We start from the raw sequence: 19,730 nt of genomic DNA, 5'->3' as shown, positions 1-19,730 counted from the left end.
AGGGGCAATACTTTCCTCCCCCTACCATTTCCCCACTGGAAACAGATCCTTGGGAGGGAATGAGCGGCTGAGAGGCATTTGTGGTGGTGAAACAGCTTTGGGGTGAAGGGGTTAACCCCCTCTCCCTGCAGCTGGAATCATGCAGCTGCTGTTTTGGGTTGGGTGGGCATGCTTTTTAAAAAGCAGGCTTAAGGTAACATGTAGTTTGATCCTAGCACAGGTCTGCTATGGCACTGCAGTAGATGAGTCAGAATCATCAGCAGGGTTATTTAATACCACTCTGTGCCTTTCATTATACGGACAAGCCATTAACAGTATCCACCCCCACCCCGAAACAGGAGGGTCAGTTATAAATTATCTGGTAGTAACAAGCAAAAGTATCTGATAGTAATGCATGCTTGAATTTTCTGCTTACAAAAGGCTCTGTGGGCTTTGTTGTTCATCGCTTTTCAGACTTTCTCCTTGTGATATCTTTCTAGCAATTTCCCTGCTCTTCTTTGAGAAATTCCCACAGCGGCTTTTACGACCCTGCTTGCAACCAGCTTTCCCCCATTGGTTCCTCCCCCCCCCCCAATCACTGAGGGGAACTGAGGCAGGGCTTCCCCTCAAAGGTGCTAAGGGACTCTTTCTCTCCATTTGTCGAAGGTCAGTGTTCTCGTAGTATTTACAAAAGGCAACAATCTGGAGTCACTCCCGTTTGATTTACTTTTAATTCTTGCTGGCATAGACAAAATCAAGGAGCTCTTTTCATTGAAAGATTCTTGTTTGATTCTTATTTTGCTGAATGAAAAAGAGAGTCGGTGGCAAAAGCATCTACCCCAGAGTAAAAAAATTGCCATCTTTCATCAACCGCCTGTGGGCTGGTTCCTACAATACTTGTTTGTACACAAGTTTGAATACCCAGGGACAAAACCCACATGTGACTTGGTCAAATCTGAGGATGAAAGAAGTCTTGGGGGAACAGTCGCAAGTCACCTGAGATAGATGCCCAAAGGCACAAGTCTGCCCAGATTATTGGCCCTCTGCAGCCAGTTAAACATAGGAATGTAGGAATCTGCCTCACAGAGTCAGACCTGTGTTCCATCTGGCTCAGAATTGCCTACACTGACTGGCAGCACCTCTCCAGGGTTCCAGGCAGGAGCCTCTCCCAGCCCTACCTGGGATTATACCTAGGATTTTCTCCTTGCAAGCCAGGTGCTCTGCTACTATGGAGCTATGGCGCTTCCCCATAAACAACTGGACCTCAACAGGAAAAGATGTTGCTGGCATGGTACAGCTCCTACACATGCACTTAAGTGTAGCTGCTCTTGCGCATGGATCCACCCGTACACTTCAGTGTGGGGTTGCCCAAAACAGACCAAATGTAGGGGAAACCTGTGTTTGGAAAGCCCTTGGGTTGAGAAATCAGTGTCCAAGCAGGTGTTACCTACGTAAAAAAAGGAACTAAAATGAACCGTAATGCTTTGGAGCCCATCCCTTAAATCTTTCTCCTCTTTGTTCCAGGATAAAATTTGGAAGAAGGCAGCCGGTTAGAAATGCTATTTCTGCCTTGTGATCAGACTGGTTGTGCAGACGTGCTTTTGGACTTTTTTTTTTTTTTTTTGTCAAATCAAAAGGTGGAGTGGAAAGAATACACAGTCGGCTCCAGAGGTGCACTCGACATGCACACCGTGAGTTATGTTTTGTGCAAGTTTGGGGGAGGCACAGGGGGGCCCTTGTGTCTTTTGCACTGGAGACGCGACCCAGTGGCTTTTCTTGCTGAGGCAGCCCCCTAATCTTCACTGTCCTGGTTGCCAACAGCTCCCGACTCCCAGCGCTGGATTAAGGCACTCCTCTGTCGGCGGAGGATTCGGGGGCTTCTCTCCGGCTGTGGGGTTAAATGAGGGGAGAGAGAAAGTGGGGAAAGTGAGCGAGAGTCCACAGAAAGTGAGGAAACATGCAGGGTGAAGGCTGGGGCAGAGAGCTTTCTCTGCTTAGTGATAAAGGACTGGAGGCTCTGGGTGGGTGCGGCTGTTTCTGAACAGAAAAGACTGAAGACCCAATTTCTCTGCAAAGAAACACTTATTGCTTCAATAGGAAAATTGTTTTGCCCCATGCCCTGTGGGCAGTTCCACGGAGCCCAATTATTACACTCAAGGAGCAGAGCCCCACATACCTAAAACAATTCTTAATTCACCCACCCCATTCTTCTGCTGAAATTTAAAACTTCTTCATGCTTTTGGTGGAGGTGGCTGTCCCTTTAAAAAAGAAATAAAAAGCACTCCCAAATCATAATTAACGAGCTAAATTTTAAGATGTAACAATACGTTGTGGTTTGTGCTAGGACGAATTCGCAAGCATGCATGCTGCAACCTTATGCATGCTCCCTTTGAAGTGAGTAGAGTTTAGAGCTTTGGGTCTTTGAAACACGAAGGGACCTTTTTGGTGCAGAAGTGGAAAACTGAAGCTGCACCCACTTTCACTAAAGGCTTACCCATGCTTCCTCTTGTTCCTCTTTAGTGCTCAAACGGCAAGCGGGTTTTCCACAAATTGCCATTTGTTCCTGTTTAAAGCTAAAGAGCAGACTTTCCCTGGGAAAGGAGCTGGGCAAAGGGGAAACGGCTCAGACCTGTGCCTAGAAAGTAAAAAACTACTGAGACCTGTGCTTTTTAGGCACAGGCCAAGGGGAAGTGGGGCTGAGCACTAACTTTGTAGCAAGGTAAATCTTCTGTTATCCCAGGGACTAGCACCATCAGGCTTCCATTGAGGCCCCAGCACCCTAGGCTCCTATTGCAGATACCCCTCCTGGGGACGGGGGTGCTTCTCCTTACAGCTAAGCAAAAGGGATACAGGGCAGGAAAAAGGGGTGAATGTGCAGAGGCAAAACTAGGATCCCTGGCACCCATGGGAAGGAGCTGTATTGGTAAGGTAAAGGTAAAGGGACCCCTGACCATTAGGTCCAGTTGTGACCGACTCTGGGGTTGCGGCGCTCATCTCGCTTTATTTCCCAAGGGACAGCTTCCGGGTCATGTGGCCAGCATGACTAAGCCGCTTCTGGCGAACCAGAGCAGCGCACGGAAACGCCGTTTACCTTCCCGCCGGAGCGGTGCCTATGTATCTACTTGCACTTTTATCTACTTGCACTTTGACGTGCTTTCAAACTGCTAGGTTGGCAGGAGCAGGGACTGAGCAACGGGAGCTCACCCCGTCATGGGTATTCGAACCGCTGACCTTCTGATCGGCAAGTCCTAGGCTCTGTGGTTTAACCCACAGCGCCACCCGCGTCCCTGCTGTATTGGTGCCCCTCCCCCCCAAAAATCTGAGAAGCAGGCGAGGTTATCTAGACAGGAGAAATGCACCTCCTTTGGGCTGGATGGGGCACCAATGCTGCTCTCTTCCTGGAAGCTGCTCCAAGGACCCCTCTCTCTCCCCTGCTGGAAAGCTTGGCGGATTCTTTCTGCAGGCAAACCAGGTGGAGTGCTGAGCTGGGGATTGGGGGGGGGCACTTCAGGTGTCACAAGAGGAGTTCAGCACCTGAGAGGAGGTGATTTTTATGCCCCCTTCTCTCCTGTGGGTGTGGAAGGGGTCTTGCTGGCAGGCACTGTGCAGAAGGCCCCTCAGGCCCTTTTCAAGATTATTTATTTATTTATTTATTTATTTATTTATTTCTACTCCGCCCGTCTGGCTGGGTTTCCCCAGCCACTCTGGGCGGCTTCCAACAAAACACTAAAATACAATAACCTATTAATACAATAACCTATTAGATGGGACCTTCAGCTTTCAGAAACAAAACAGCCTGGCTTTTACCATATCAAGAAGCAGGCAAACGATACAAAGTTTTATTGCCTCCTGTCCTGCCAGCATTTTGCAGCCACGTGAAATGAGGAATGGCAGGCTCAGCCCTGCTATGCTCAGCTTTGCTATTTATCAGCAGCAAAGGAAACAAAATTTTAATGCATTACAATGAACCTATTGAAGTGTGTGCTTGTCTTGTGTGTGTTTTATGAAATCGAGAAATGCAAAGGAAAGATAACCAAGACTTGTTTCCACTGGATATTTGTGTGTGCGTGCCATTAAAGCACAACACAAATCGAGGGGACCTGGCCAATGGAGCACAACCCCCCCCCCCCAGCTTTTCTCTGCAAGCCTAGTTGAAACAGGATGGAGTTGCTCTTTTGCAGTTCCTGGGGGCTCATCCATACTTCCCTTTGCCTCCTCGCTTTCTGCCAGGAAAACCCATAGTTTGGTGCTGAATTGGAACAAATGGCAACTGTTCCAATTGGAATTGAATTGGAACAAACGGCAACTGTTTTCTGCAGATTGCCGTTTGTTCCGATTTAGCATTAAAGAGTGGGTTTTCCCAGGGAAAACGGCTGGGCATGCTTTCTAGGCATGGGGCAAGCAGAATTGTGGACATGTTAATTAGAGAGAGTCAAGCACTGCTAGGATCCTCACACACACACACCGCCTGCCCTGTGCACCAAAATAATGCTTGAATTGTTCGTGGAATGGTAGGGAGTCTTTAATAAAATCCAAACCCCTCTCTCATTTTTAACCAAATCATGTCCCTGTAGCCTTCTGAAAACAGTGTGGAGGAGAGCTTCTATCATTTCCCCTCTTTAGAACATCAGCCTGGCCCCATTTCATTGCGCTACCTTTTGATGAACGCCTATCAAACTATTGATCTGTCAAGTATTGTGCCTTCCACATTCAGAAACTAATTTGAGAGTCTGACCTTTGCAAGCAGACACACACATTTTCTGCTCAGAGCCAAACGAGACAATGGACTTATCCACATTTGCCTTTCCTCAGCTCTTTCCAGACACGGTCCACACTTTAAAATTCCATGTCCGAGTGCCCTTTTCTTTGCTGTGGAGCTTTCCCCGTGAAAACCTGCTCTTTAAAGCTCAATCGGAGCAAACAGCAATCTGCAGAAAACCTGGACTGATGCTTGCTCCGACTGAGCACTAAAGAGCAGGTTCTCACAGAAAAGCCTCAGGGTAAGAAGAAAACACTTGGACACAGAGCTTTGAAGTGTGGACCTGTGCCTGGGGAAAAGGGGCAAATGGTAAGTGTGGATAAGCCCAATGTATCAGCTTGGCATCTGCCAAGGCCCTGGATCCCTCCAAAGGGTTACTACTTCTTTTTTATTATTTAAAAAACGCGTTTTGGGAGCTTTGGAGAGTTTTGTTTGTTTGTTGTCTGCACCGCTTGGTTTTTTTTGGAGGGAGTGGGCATGTAAATACTTTGCCTGTTGTTTGTTTCGGGGCGGGGGGTATTCCTGAATCTTGCTATTTGTCTTCTGCAAAATGGATGTTTTGTGGGGCTCATGAACATTTCAGGGGTTTCCAAATGTGCCCCCAGGCCCAAAAAGGTTGGGTACCCCTGCACTTATGTACATACCTGTGCCTCTAAGTGCAGGGTTTCTCCCTACCAATTCCAGATCATAAGATGGAGGTACAGAGGGTTTAACCCTTTAGCCCTGTGCTGTAATCTTGGTCCTGATCTGGATCCCACTTCTCATGCCCAGATGATGCTGGGCAGAGGGACTCTTGATTGCTTCAATGAGAACTCTTTTCTTAAACAAACTGAGGACACAACAGGGGTGGGGAAGGGATAAAGTCCCCTTTCCTCTTATCACACTAGCATCTGCATCCAGATCAGGCTCCTTTATCCAAATTGGATAAAACAAAGCAAAACCCTGCACTTAAGGGCCCAGACATGTAGGCATGGGCATAGCCAGGGGGGGAGGAAGGGGCAGTTGCATGTTCTGCCCACCCCCACAAAAGACCTGCTCCCCTAACAAAAATCCTGGCTACGACCATGCATGTAGGCATGAGTATAGCCAGGATTTATTGGGGGCGGGGGCAGAACAGAGTTATCTGTGACGCAATTGGTCAGTTAGTTAAGCATTTTTATTTATTTACTTGATTTAGGGGGGGCAGGTGCTCCCCCCTGCCTATGCCCATGCATGTAGACTGTGTGCACATTACCGATTTAAAACACGCAGGGTCATTCTTTTTCTCAATGCAGATTGAAGCTGGTTTGTGGGTTGGGGGGGGGGGAGACACATCAAAATGTAGTATTTCATAACAACAGCAGGATAGATATAGCTTGTAGCTAATGTTGTGTGTACACAGATTCTCAAACGAGCAGTAAGAGTGCACTTGATGCAGAATAAACAGTGTGTACACTGCCATAGCTAACATATTGTCTAGCTTGGCTCTTAGTTCAGTGGAATTTATTCCCAGTTCCATTTGCTCTGCATCCAGGGCTTGAGAAGCAGCGTACACACCATGTAAGTCACAATCCATACCCGCCCTGCGCCTATCCTGTTGTTTCTTAGGAAACACTGCATTTTGATGCGCTTTCTGCAAAACCAGCTTCAATCCCAATTGAGAAAAAGAACGACCTAGATGCATTTTAAGCCGGTAATGTATTATGCAGCCTGAAGAGTGTGTATAAGATTGCAGTCTGAGTTACAGCAGTTGCTAACCACAAGTTACTAACGGCAAATAATGAATGAATAGGATTCTAGCCCTTGCTGTTATGTAAAAATAATGCATATAGTTTTGTCGACGAGCACCTGTTCTCCAGAGCAGTATAAGCAAAACGATTTGAAGGAATCTTGAAGGAATTTGCCACTGAAATGTTAACAGCAAGGGAGACAAAAAAAAAAAGGCATGGGGTATCCAACAGTGGAGTGTGTGTGTGTGTGTGTGTTTGTCGCTCAGAGATAACAGCACATGGTTTGCATACTGAAAGTTCAGCTCCTCCACCCCAGGGCTGATTGAGGCTTTGGTTGGTCTAAAACTCTGGAGAGTCCAATATGGATGACACGCATATTTATGGTATGATAAAGTAAAAGTGCATAAAGGATTCCTGAATCACACAATAAGAAAATCAATTTATGAGGTGTGGAACCAAATATAAAAACTTATTGGAATGTAAAACTCCTCGGTGGCTCCCTCCAATTGAAGCAACAACAGTAAAAAAGTTAAATATGAAAGGAGAGTGGGCCACGTATAGAGATTTGTCGACAGAGGTAGGAAGTCAGTTAAAATTAAAAACATTTGAAGAAATAAAAGAATTATTGACGGATTGGTTGCAATACCACCAGGCAAATGAGGTGTTTAAGGAAGAGAAAAAGAAAAATGGTTTTGATACAGTAAGATCTAGGTTGGAGATAGATTTATTGGATAATATTGGAAAATATTATTGAAAATGTACAAATTACTTTTGAAGTGGCATACTAAAGATGAAGCGGTTAAAGGGGTGATGATACAATGGGTAAAGATTTTGGATATAATATTCAGTTAGAATCGTGGGAAAGGCTGTGGAATGAAGATATTAATTTTACTGCATGCAGTGCACTTAAAGAAAATGTGATGAAAATGATGTATAGGTTGTATTTAACACCATCAAAACTTGCAAAAATGTATAAGACAAGATCTAATGAGTGTAAGTGGTGGACTTGTAAAGAGGTAAAGGCTTTCTGGGAAATGATATATAATGAGTTAAAGAAAATGTTTAAAAACACTTTTGTTAAAAAACCAGAAGCCTTTTTACTGGGCATAGTAGGCGAAGAGATACCAAGAAAAGAAAAAAGACAAAAGACTGCTCATGTATGGAAAAACAGTGGCAAGAACCCTTTTAGCCCAAAAATGGAAACAACAAGAAGTACCAACGAAAGAAGAGTGGCAGATGAAACTGATGGACTTAGCAGAACTGGCGAAGCTGACAGGAAAACTCTGAAACCAGCGCGATCGAGTATTCCAAAAGGACTAGAGTAAATTTATACAATATTTGAAAGATCATTGTAAGCAATTAAGAACACTAGCAGGGTTATTTGAAGACTTGTAATGAGAAATTTCTTACCTTTCTATATTTATTTAAATTATGAGGTATTTTGTAATGAGTTACCGTATTTTTCAGTCTTTAAGACGGAATGTATAAGACTATTTTGGGGGACTCATATTTAAGAAAATGGGGGGAGATGGCCCCATGTATAAGATGCCTCCTAGTTTTTGACATTAGTTTTTAGGGGAAAAAACCTAGTCTTATACATAGAAAAATACGGTACATTAGAATTGGAAAATATATAAAATGCTGTGTAAACAAGCTTAGTTTTGAAAGCCAAGAGGCGGGAGGGAAGGAAGTCAACAGGCTCTAAAGAGCCAAAGAAGTAAAGTGGATAATAACGATGTGATTATATATGTTTAAATGGAAAATTAATAAAAAATATTTGGTCGGAGAGCAAGTGTGGATTCAGTCAGGTCAGCAGCCGTGTGGCCGTTGTTATAATAAGGCCGGCCATTTGAACATGGACTGCATGTTTGCAATCATGATGTGAACTAATATCAGACCAATATCTGCCCGCTGGTACCTTGAGGCATATGTGGTAGTTGCTTTTCCTGCTTACGCTTCAAGTGAGATTGAGAGTTGCGCATCGCAGGATATTTTTACTCCAACTCCTTCCTTGTAAGATGGCCGCTCTCTACCACAGGTGTCTTGTTGGCCCACAGAGGCAGCTGGTGCTGCTTTCTGAGGATAGCTACAGGCCGCCAGTCATAGCTGTGTGATAAGGGCACTGCTCCCCTGCGCTTGTTACCTGATGGAGGCCATTCACCTGAGAGGTCTCCGGAGGGCTTGGAGGGGGCCAGGTGACATCCAGCTTCTTGCAGGAAGGTCTCTCTGAGAAGGAGACAGAGACAAAGGACAGGTCTCAACGGTGACACAGGGCTAACGGTCAGTAATAAGAGTGCTTCTGGCCACCTGCATTTCCCAAAGTGCAATTTTCTCAACCCACCCACATCTATAGTCTTAGGGAAGGGTTTTCTTTCAGGCCCTGAAGATGGGGAACTGGAGAGAGAAAGAACATTCTTTCCACATTCTTTCCCTGTCAGGAAAGCAGTTTCTCCCAGTTTCCGTTTTACAACCTTTGCGTCCCTCTGGTGACATTTCCTTGTCCCTGGTTACACCTGCTGGTTTCCCTTTCAGTCTTGCCTCTGTTAAAATTCAACCAACCCTGTGTTTGCTACAGCAGCCTAGGAAAACTATTACCACCCGCTAGGTACACATTCCGGTTCTGTTTCCTGCCAGGTTCTCATGGTGCAGCTGGGACCCTAATTTGTTTATTTAATCTATCTATATCATTCTGTTTTCCCCAAGGAGCTCAAGGAAGTGTGCATACCACCAAACACCACCCCATTTCTCCTTAACCAGGAGCTCCTCTCTCTGCAACAGCCCCCTGCCCTGGGCAAAGAAAATCTTGGGTGGGGAACCTAGAAGACGCAGGGAGAGAGGGAGCAGCAGTTCTGCTGTGCAAACAGAAGTCATTGCACAAATAGAATGACACAGTAGGATACAGTGACTGGCCTAGGGTCACCCCATCTGAGTGGGGATTTGAACTGGCTCATAGTTCAATTGTGGGACGCGGGTGACGCTGTGGGTTATGCCGATCAGAGCCTAGGGCTTGCCGATCAGAAGGTCAGCAGTTCGAATCCCCACAACGAGGTGAGCTCCCGTTGCTCGGTCCCTGCTCCTGTCAACCTAGCAGTTCGAAAGCATGCCAGTGCAAGTAGATAAATAGGTACCACTCCAGCGGGAAGGTAAACGGAGTTTCCGTGTGCTGCTCTGGTTTGCCAGAAGCGGTTTAGTCATGCTGGCCACATGACCCGGAAGCTGTACGCTGGCTCCCTTGGCCAATAAAGTGAGATGAGCGCCGCAACCCCGGAGTCGGCCACGACTGGACCTAATGGTCAGGGGTCCCTTTACCTTTACATAGTCCAATGCTCTGATCATTAAGCTAAAAAGGTGAAAGGTAAAGAACTCCTGGATGGTTAAGTCCAGTCAAAGGCAGCTATGGGGTTGCGGTGCTCATCTCACTTTCAGGCCGAGAGAGCCGGCGTTTGTCCACAGACAGCTTTCCAGGTCATGTGGCCAGCATGACTAAACTGCTTCTGGCGCAACGGGACACCGTGACAGAAACCAGACCACATGGAAATGCCGTTTACCTTCCCGCTGCAGCAGTACCTATTTATCTACTTGCACTGGTGTGCTTTTGAACTGCTAGGTAGGCAGGAGCTGGGACAGAGCAATGGGAGTTCACCCCGTTGTGTGGATTTGAACTGCCAACCTTCTGATCAGCAAGTCCAAGAGGCTCAGTGGTTCAGACCACAGCGCCACCCACATCCCTCATTACAACACATTGGCTCAGGTGCTAAGCTTACAAGGAGGCAAGGAAATGGCTGTGTGTAATAACTTCTGTAGCTGCAGCTCACCCCACAAACCCTTAGCCAAGAGCCCGACTCATTTTGGGCCTTGGTGCAGAGGCTCCAGATAGTGTACCCTCCATGGCAATAAACGTCTCACAGTAAATAATAATAATAATAATAATAATAATAATATATTTATAGCCCACCCATCTGGCCGGGTTTCCCCAGCCACTCTGGGCGGCTCCCAACAAAACATTAAACAGAATGAAATTTCAAGCATTAAAAACTTCCCTAAACAGGGCTGCCTTCAGATGTCTTCTAATGAAGTACATGGCAATGTTTTGTCCTTGAACGGTGCCACCAAAATCTGCTTCTTCAGGCAGGCTACCTTACCAGAAGAACTTGCCCTTCCAGGAAGGTTATTATATTCAAACACTGGGTGGCCAGGGGATGCAGATATGAAGAAGAATGGCACTGGAACATTTTCTCTGCCAGCCCTTTCCCACTCCATTGCCCCGCATGTTTTGGACTACAACTCCCTTATGGCTGGGCCTGATGAGAGTTGAAGTCCAAAGCATCTGTGTGCAAAGGCAAGTGGGAAATATGGTCCAAAATCCAGACACAGAGTTCTGTGACACCTACATCCCTGTCTGTGATGACAACAGAGCACACGCTCAGTCTCTTTTTCTCTTCATTCAAGAACAGGTTGTGTCAGGCCTTAAGCAGCCTGAGTAGCAATCGGAGATGAGAAACTGGACATCCTATGAGCCTGAAAGGTTCATACACTGCTCTCTGTGTATTTTTGTGCACTTGTAATCTGAGGCCCTTCTGTATGTCTCCCCCACCCCAGAGGTTTGGAGGGTGTGAACAAGAGAACAGACGTTTTTTGAGGTGGTTCCACAATTGTGGCATGCTCTCCCCAGAGAGGCTCGCCTGGCGCCATCATTACATATTTTTAGATGCCAGGCAAAACCATTCCTCTTTATTCAGGCCTAAGGCTATTAAGTAATCTATGGCCTGTTAAAATGTGGAGGAGAGGACTGGTCTTAGTATTATTTTACTATTAGGCTGTCTGTCAGTCTGCTTTTTACTATATTTTTCTGATGTTTTTGTCACTGATGTTTTGCAATGCATTTCTAATCTTCTACACCGCCCTGAGATCTTTGGATAAAGGGTGGTATATAAATTGAATAAGTAAAAGTAAAAGTTAAAAAAGGGGAATTTTTTACTATCTGATTTGCATACAAACTCAAGGTTACCCAGTGATAGGGATTTGATTGGAAAGTTCCAGCGCTTCAATTTGTAAGTCACGCCAGAGTTCAGGGCTGTAAGTGCGCCCAGATTCAATGGAAATGCTAAATGTTGTGTTAGATGCCACATTCCTTTGATTGTTGGGTCCTGCTGCTATGGAGCCAGGTGTGAGTCAGAAGGACCGTGCAGGTGTGATATGAAAGGGTGGCGGTTTTCATGATCCCTTTTCATCTTAATGATTTTGCAAGCGAGAATGCTGGACTAAGGCAATTTTTGCCTGAGGTGGAGCTGCTGCAAGGTCTATGATGTGGTGGAGGACAGGGAGGGGGGTCAAGTTATTTTGGCACCTGAGGCAGAAAACACCACAAGTGCCTCTCCTCCTCCCTAGCAGTAAAAGTACAAGAACATTAAATAACAATTTCCTGCCTTCTCTTGATACTCAGTTTTAGTTGCCTGAGTCCGCTGCTTCACTCTGCCTAATGTTGGAGCTGGTCCTTGGAAGTGATATTTATTCCTTACAGCAGAGCTTTTCAAACTTTTCATGTTGGCAACACACTTTTCAGACATGCATCGTTTTGCAACACAGTAATTCAGTTTTACTAGCAAACCAGAGCTTAAAATAACCCCTTTCCAGCCCCGGGAGGAGCGCGGGGGCGTGTTCACACGACACACCTGCACACTGCAGCCGACACACTAACATGTCGGAATGCCGTTTGGAAAGCTCTGTCCTACAAAACAGGACTTTCGCAGGAGTTCTGTGGCAAGGCATGTTACTAGAAAACCAAGAACATCAGCTTTCAAAAGCAAATAGCAAGTTTCTAGACCATATGCTTCCCTCCAGAAATATTACTGTTCCAAGCAACAGCTTCTGTTGTTTACGCAAGCCTTGCATTTGTATGCATACAGCCTTCTTAGTTCACCTTTTGGCACCAGACAGGAAAATGAAAACCCACCTTGCTTGTGAAAACTGATGCCACACAAGAAAGGAGCCAGTCTTTTAAGATCCCACAGCATTCTTTGCTTTTCTACAGAGCTACTCCTTAAATCACCGATTGTAAGAAGAGCTCTGGTGGACTTCACCAAAGGTCCACCTAATGGAACCGCCTGGTTCTGACAGTGGCCAGCAAGGTGCTTTTCTGAAGCCCACAAGCAGGGCATGAAAAGGTAATGATCCTGCTGCTTGTGGTCAGAATATTGAGCCTGTGAGGCCAAGCTTTGCATCCCCACTAAGCCATGCAGCTCACCTGGCGTCCTTGGGCCAGTCGCCGTCTCTCAGCCTCACCTGCTTGTAAGGATAACATAGAATGGGGAGAACTCTGCCTTGGGCTCCTTGGCGGAACAGTTGGGTGCATATGCAGTAAATATGTAACTGAATACAAGAGGGGTCCCTTGGTCCCTTTTATGTCCTTATTATTACCATTATATATTTATTCATTCGCTGCTTTTTCCCCTGACAGGGACTCAGGATGGCCAAGTAGGAATTCTACATTCAGATTTGAATGCAATGCCAAATCTGAATGTAAGAATCCCACTTAGCTATCACAAGTACAGTGGTACCTCGGGTTACATATGCTTCAGGTTACATACGCTTCAGGTTACAGACGCCGCTAACCCAGAAATATTACCTCGGGTTTAGAACTTTGCTTCAGGATGAGAACAGAAATCGTGCTCTGGTGGCAGCAGGAAGTCCCATTAGCTAAAGTGGTGCTTCAGGTTAAGAACAGTTCAGGTTAAGAACGGACCTCTGGAACAAATTAAGTACTTAACCTGAGGTACCACTGTACGTAAAAGCTTCCTCTAGCCCAGCGTTCTATTTCCAGCAATGGCCAGTAAGATGCCTCTGGGAAGTCCAGCAAGGAGGTCATTACAGCAACAGCCCTTCCCTGTGGTCTGAAATCTAACCTTGCAACTGGCGTTCTGCAGTGCGCTGCCTCTGAAACTGGAGGCTCCACTGAGCTTTCCTCTGTGTGTTTGCCTGTTTCATTCTAAGGCCAACTAATCCAACGGCTATGAACACATCTTATGGGAAACCAAGCCCATGAGTTAATTACGTGTTGTGCGAAGAAGCGCTTTCTTCTCCCAGTCCTGAACCAACGGCCCTTCAGTCCCAGCGGGTGACCCCCATTCTCCCTCTTCCCCACACTTGCTCATCGCACCTTGCCCCTTACCTGGCTGGCTGGGGGTCTCCTCATCCTGAGCTGAGGCCTCTGCAGCCTGGCAGGGCAATGCTGAGCCGTACAGGTTGTGCCTCTGCCTCTGCAGCTCCCGCTCTCGTTCCTGAGCTTCTTGGACCTCCTGCTCCAGCAGAGACTGGGGGCTTTTGGCACGCAAGCAGAAGAAGGGGTTGGCCGAGGCAGGGGTTCTCTCGGCCAGCGGCCGTTGGGCTCGCAGCAGAGCACCAGAGTCCACGATGACCATGTTGGCGGTGCTGTTGGCCTCCGCAAAGGAGAGACCCCTCGCCCCTCTGGGGCTGCTGCACAGCATATTCCTGGGGGCTGGAGGTTCTGGGCTGGGATGCTGTTCAAAAATCATCATCTTCTCCTGCATCTCTTGCGGGGTGCCACGGTCGTAGGCCCCCCTGACCTTCCCCAGCTGGACCAGGTCCTCTTCACGTTGACATTCCCTCTGGATCTCCCTCTGCATTTGAACCCCAGCCCACTGGCGCTCCTTCTCCTTGGGCAGCATGGGGGGCCCCACGTTCTGGTTCAGGATAGGCCTGATACGCACCTCCACATACTCCTGAGTGCCCCAGGGGCTGGCCAGGCCCCTTTGCCGCCGCAGGTGCTCTTCCCGTTCCTGGTGGAGACGGATCTCTCGCTCGATCGGGGTCTCGGTGGCAGGGTGCAGGGCCTCCGTACGCTCCGTGGCGTTTCCCGTCCAGTCCATGCCGCCAGTCCCAGAGGGCCTGCTGGGCGTGGATGTGGCACAGACCGGGTCTGCAGGGCTCACCAGGTCTTCTGCGCTGGCAGGGTCCCTGGCACCAAGTAGCGACTGGTCTCCAGGTTTCGGACTGGAAGTGTCGTGCTCCGAAACAGCAACTGGGCATGTGGTGCTGGCCAAATCTTGAGAGCCCGCTCTGTCCCTGGCCCCAAGTGGATCTTCAGCGCTAGCTAGCACCATGGTCCCAGCTTGGTCTTGGGGACCAGCTGGATCCCTTGTGCCAGTCGGGCTTTCCAAGCCAGGTGAGTCTCTGGCTGGATCTTTGGCACCGGCTAGGTCCTTTGTACTCTCCGGCACGCAGGTGGCTTTCCCAGGCCCAGCGCTGCTGGACGCCTCCTCTTCCTTCTCGGATTCCAGCGCAGCCTTGGCTCCAGCCTCACCCTGGGCTTGGCTGTCGTTGCCAGCTCCGCTCGATTCCTCAGCAGCCAGTCCTTCTCTCTCTTGCCTGCCACAGTCAGGAGCCAGGCCCCAGTAGGCAGGTCCAGAGGAGTCACCGGTTGCCACAGGAGACTGCCTTGGCGCTGCCTGGAGGGGAGTGTCGCCATCTGCGCCTGCTGCCCTCTGCTGGCAATAGGTGCCAACATTTGGCTGAGAGTCTATCAATGCCAGTGAAAGTCCGGCTGGGGTGCGTTCAGAATCTTGGGCATCTTGCTTCTCCGTTGTTTGAGAGTGATCCGCCGAGCCCTCCCCAAATAACTGCCCATTCAGGTTACCCAGATATTCCTCTGCAGCTTGGGACTGATCACCCAGCTCCCTGGGCATGCTTTCCTCCTTGCCAGCCTCTACCGTTTCCGAGCAGACTGGTTTTACCTCTTGATCAACGCTGGCAGTGCCAAACGTCTCCTGATGCTCAGCACAGGGAGCGGAGCTGGGATGGTGGCTGGGAAAGACCAAACAATCTCCCTCCCATGACTGCTTTGGGGAATTGGTCCCCGGAAGCGAGATGCTGGGTGGCTCGGAGGATGCAGCGGTGGCATGTTCAGGTTCCTCTAGCGATTCTGAAGCAGGATCCTGGCGGTGACTACCCACAATGCCACTCTCCTCCCATACGTCCAGTTGATTTGAGGTGCTGGTGGAGTTCTGTTGCTCCTGAGAAACACCTGAGGTCTCCACACAATGAAGAAGAAGAGTTCCTTTTTCTTCTTGGCCATGCTCCAACTGTTTCAAGGAGTCAGTGGGCCCAGCTCCGTTCTTCTCATGGCAGTGATTCAGACTGGCCTCCTCCTCTTGCGCCAGCTGTTCCAAGGTCCCAGTAGGACACTGGGCATCCGTCATCTTGTCACAACACACAGATTGGCTGCCATGTCCCCCTTGGGCCAACAGGCTTGCAGCATCTTCAGCATTCGGTTGCTCCGGGGAGGGACTTGGCGTCTTGTCCTGGTGAGCGGAATAGCCGTCATCCTGCCCTTGGTCTGCTGACGTGAAAACCTCTGCCATTTCAGTCCCCCCTGGAGGCGTGACTGGAGATGGGGGGCCCCTCTCAAAATGGTTGCCCTCCTGTCCTGAGGTGGACGGTTCCTGCAGCACATTGTCTTTGGCAACGGAACCAGTGGCAACATCGAGCGAGGGGACCAAGGAGTTGTTGGGTGGGGTGGCTATGGGGACATTTTCAGCCATAGTCCCACTTTCCACCATGTCCCCGAATACATCCACACAGGAGTTCTCCTGGTCTCTGTGGCACAACCCAGCAGCTGAGGGAGGCAGTGGCAGAGTTTCGGTGCTCATCCAGGCCAGGGTGTGGCTCTTTTTTTTTGGAAAAAATAAAACAGAACAGAAACCTTGAACAAAAGCATACATCTCTTTTGTGTTGGTTCCCACTACACCCATGGCCTGAGCTCAAGAAACAATGAGGTGATGGCTCCCTCTCCTGGCAATGGAGTCACAGGGTGCCAAGGGGTGCTGGAGTTGGGTTTCTCTGCAGCTTCCTTTCTTCCTCCTCCTTACCTGCTAACCCATGGGTAGGCAACCTAAGGCCCGGGGGCCGAATCTGGCCCAATCGCCTTCTAAATCCGGCCCACAGATGTTCCGGGAATCAACGTGTTTTTACATGAGTAGAATGTGTGCTTTTATTTAAAATACATTATTTGTGGAGCATAGGAATTTGTTCATTTCCCCCGCAAAAATATAGTCCGGCCCTCCACAAGGTCTGAGGGACAGTGGACCGGCCCCCTGCTGAAAAAGTTTGCTGACCCCTGTGCTAACCCCTGAGCCAGTGGAGAAGGGGGTTAGCACAGGGCCAAATATTTTCTGCACTCTTCTATGCCCTTCCCTGGCTCCTTCCCTCGCACCTGGGGCTCATCCACACTTCCTTTCATAACATGTTTTTAGGCACAAGTCCAGGATTTCAAGATCCATGTCCAAGCAGGAAAACCCACGTTTGACCACTGAATTGAAGCAAATGGCAGTCAGGTTTCCCAAGGATTGCCATTTGCTCCGATTCAGAGGTAAAATGCAGCCGTTTCCCAGTGAAAATGCCAGTATGAAATAAACCTGCTCGAACACGGACCTGAAAATCCTGGCTGGAGGGGAAAAAAAACCCTCCTGATTTTTATATAGGTGATCTGAAACGCAGTCCAGGGGCCAACCAAGCACCTATTTGTTCCCTACTTAGTGCTTCTGGTAGCAGGGAATTTGATTCCTTCTCCACCAACGGGTGGCAGGAATAACTACCTTTTCCAATAGACAAAAATTGGGAGCCCTGTACAGCCATGAAGGATATTAACATGCAGCTTCCAGAGACCTTCCCAAACCCTTCCCCTGCTGTTCTGGGATGGATATTATATGAGCAAGCAGGATCACACCCTGAAATGCTTTGTACAACCATCTGCCTTGGAGTGGGGGGAGTGCATTCATGAAAAGCAAAGCAGGAGCTATATTCCAGGAAGATGAAAGGGGAAGGGATTTATTTATCCCACCCCTGTGAAGGAAAAAAATTATTTCAGTCCAATAATGACCAGGGCTCAATCTTGGGACATTGCAGCCCTTGCTACTCCAGAGTCTGACCGTATGAGCCCCTAATCCAGGGGTCAGCAAACTTCTTCAGCAGGGGGCCGGTCCACTGTCCCTCAGACCTTGTGGGGGGCTGGACTATATTTTGGGGGGAAATTCCTATGCCCCACAAATAACGCAGAGATGCATTTTAAATAAAAGGACACATTCTACTCATGTAAAAACACACTGATTCCTGGACTGTCTGCGTGCTGGATTTAGAAGGCGATTGGGCTGCATCCGGCCCCTGGGCCTTAGTTTGCCTACCCATGCCCTAATCAGTCCCCACCCCCATCTCTTTCCACTCTCTTCTCATGACCCAGTGGATTAACTAATTGTTTACTGCCTGCCTAAGGATTGCTCTATCCATTATCCTCTTCCAACCTGCAGAGTGATGCCCGCACCCTGTATCTCAGAGGCATTCTCTTACCTGCCACTGACACACGCTCTCCAGATTCTGCCTGGCCGGAGTCCTGGACCCCTGGTAGTCTGTCCCAGCAGGAGGTGGTTTCCCTGGGCTTTATGCTCAGCCACTGAGCCAATTACACGCCCCAAGCTAATCTGCGGGGAGGACACAGCCCTGCCGCACAATTGCAAAAAGAGTTGCCAAGAAAATGCACAGCCCTGGGGCCACTCCTCCCCGAAATATGCACAACAAAGCACAGGCAGTTGTGCAATGGCATAGAATATTAACCACATGCAAGGGACATTCTTGGGAACAGAGAGATTCATGCAGGAATCTCAGCCTATTGGTGGCTATTAGCAAGGAAAGCTGAACAAACCTTCACGCACTGTGGCAGGATATAATTTTTTCTTTCCAGATGCTGTATTGACAGGGAAGGTTCATGCCCTTGTTTGGGGGCTTTCGGAAGGCATCTGTACAGCTCCTGTGGCACTTGCATGCCTAGCCAGGACCTTGACCCAATCCACCAAAGCAGCCCCTGTGTTTTTCTGTTCTTCCCTGCAATGGAGTTCCTGCCCAACTCTCTCTAATAATAATAATAATAAATTTTATTCATACCCCGCCCTCCCCAGCCAAGACTGGGCTCAGGGCGGCCAACAACCAATAATAAAAACAAGTTGAATGAATACAACTTAAAAACAAGATTAAAATACAACATTAAAACATTAAAATGCAGCCTCATCACAGGACGAGAAAGGAAAAAAGAAAGAGGGGGAGGGAATCAAACTGACTCCAAGCCAAAGGCCAGGTGGAACAACTCTGTCTTACAGGCCCTGCGGAAAGAAATCAGATCCTGCAGGGCCCTGGTCTCATGAGGCAGAGCGTTCCACCAGGCTGGAGCCAGGGTTGAAAAGGCCCTGGCTCTGGTTGAGGCTAATCTAACTTCCTTAGGGCCCGGGACCACTAGGGTGTTGCTATTTATGGACCTTAAGGTCCTCCGTGGGGCATACCGGGAGAGGCAGTCCCGTAGGTACGAGAGTCCTAGGCCGTGAAGGGCTTTAAAGGTCAAAACCAGCACCTTAAATCTGACCCTGTACTCCACCGGGAGCCAGCGCAGCTGGAAAAGCACTGGGTGAATATGCTCCCATGGCAGAGCCCCCATGAGGAGCCTCGCTGCAGCATTCTGCACCCGCTGGAGTTTCTGGGACAGCTTCAAGGGCAGCCCCGCGTAGAGCGAATTACAGTAGTCAAGCCTGGAGGTGACCGTCGCATGGATCACTGTGGCCAGGTCGGGGTGGGAAAGGTAAGGGACCACCTGCATTCTGCATGAGTTGTGGAGCTGGGGAGAATCAAGCTTTCTTCACCATCAGAATTTCTGACCCCCTTCCTGTAGAGACTCCAGGGAAGTGGGGGGACATGGGAACTCCCTCGGGCAGGTCTTCCTTTCACCAGGCTAGTAACACCCCCTGCCTCTGATATACACTAACATTCTTGCCCCATATATTCACGGCAGAGACAGAATTCCTTCTCCCTGCTCAGAACATTCCTTGCATTATTTTTTGGTGGAAAAGCATCGTACAAATAAATCCGGATCAGGAACGGTAGGCCTTTTAATACTTGTAAACCACATTTATCAACAAGCAGTCACAGAACTTGGTGGGCCTATTAAGGGTTTCTGGTTGTCCACTGTGTGAAAACAGAATGCTGGACTAAGGTAAGGTAAAAAAGGTAAAGGACCCCTGGATGGTCAAATCCAGTCAAAGGCGACTATCGGGTTGTGGTGCTCATCTCGCTTTCAGGCCGAGGGAGCCGGCGTTTGTCCACAGACAGCTTTCCAGGTCATGTGACCAGCATGACTAAAACGTTTCTGGCACAACAGAACATCATGACAGAAGCCAGAGTGCACAGAAACGCCATTTACCTTCCTGTCGCAGTGATACCTATTTATCTAC

General features: G+C 48.5%; 2 protein-coding genes across 4 annotated transcripts in view; both read right to left on the bottom strand.

Annotated features, from left to right (window-relative positions):
- LOC309332210 (afadin- and alpha-actinin-binding protein A-like) overlaps positions 1-19,730 on the bottom strand; it is a 101,682-nt gene that overhangs the window by 55,501 nt on the left and 26,451 nt on the right. The gene's annotated exons all lie outside the window — the stretch shown is intronic.
- Positions 692-18,337, bottom strand: MISP3 (MISP family member 3). 3 transcript variants are annotated; one of them, XM_081844926.1, is made up of 4 exons: positions 18,158-18,337; positions 13,616-16,130; positions 8,609-8,673; positions 692-1,867 (listed from the first exon to the last, which is right to left on the bottom strand). In XM_081844926.1, the coding sequence occupies exons 1-4, from the start codon at positions 18,275-18,277 to the stop codon at positions 1,772-1,774; spliced, it is 2,796 nt and encodes a 931-aa protein (XP_081701052.1). In that variant the 5' UTR covers positions 18,278-18,337; the 3' UTR covers positions 692-1,771. The 3 variants fall into 3 exon arrangements, with proteins under 3 accessions (XP_081701052.1, XP_081701051.1, XP_081701053.1); XM_081844925.1 differs by having other exon boundaries at positions 8,591-8,673; positions 18,158-18,335; XM_081844927.1 differs by lacking the exon at positions 18,158-18,337 and adding an exon at positions 17,806-17,937 and having other exon boundaries at positions 8,591-8,673.

This window comes from Podarcis erhardii (genome assembly GCF_964252035.2).
Source record: "Podarcis erhardii genome assembly, chromosome: 17".
Taxonomy (NCBI): Eukaryota; Metazoa; Chordata; class Lepidosauria; order Squamata; family Lacertidae; genus Podarcis; species Podarcis erhardii.
This window is presented reverse-complemented; position numbering and strand designations above follow the sequence as displayed.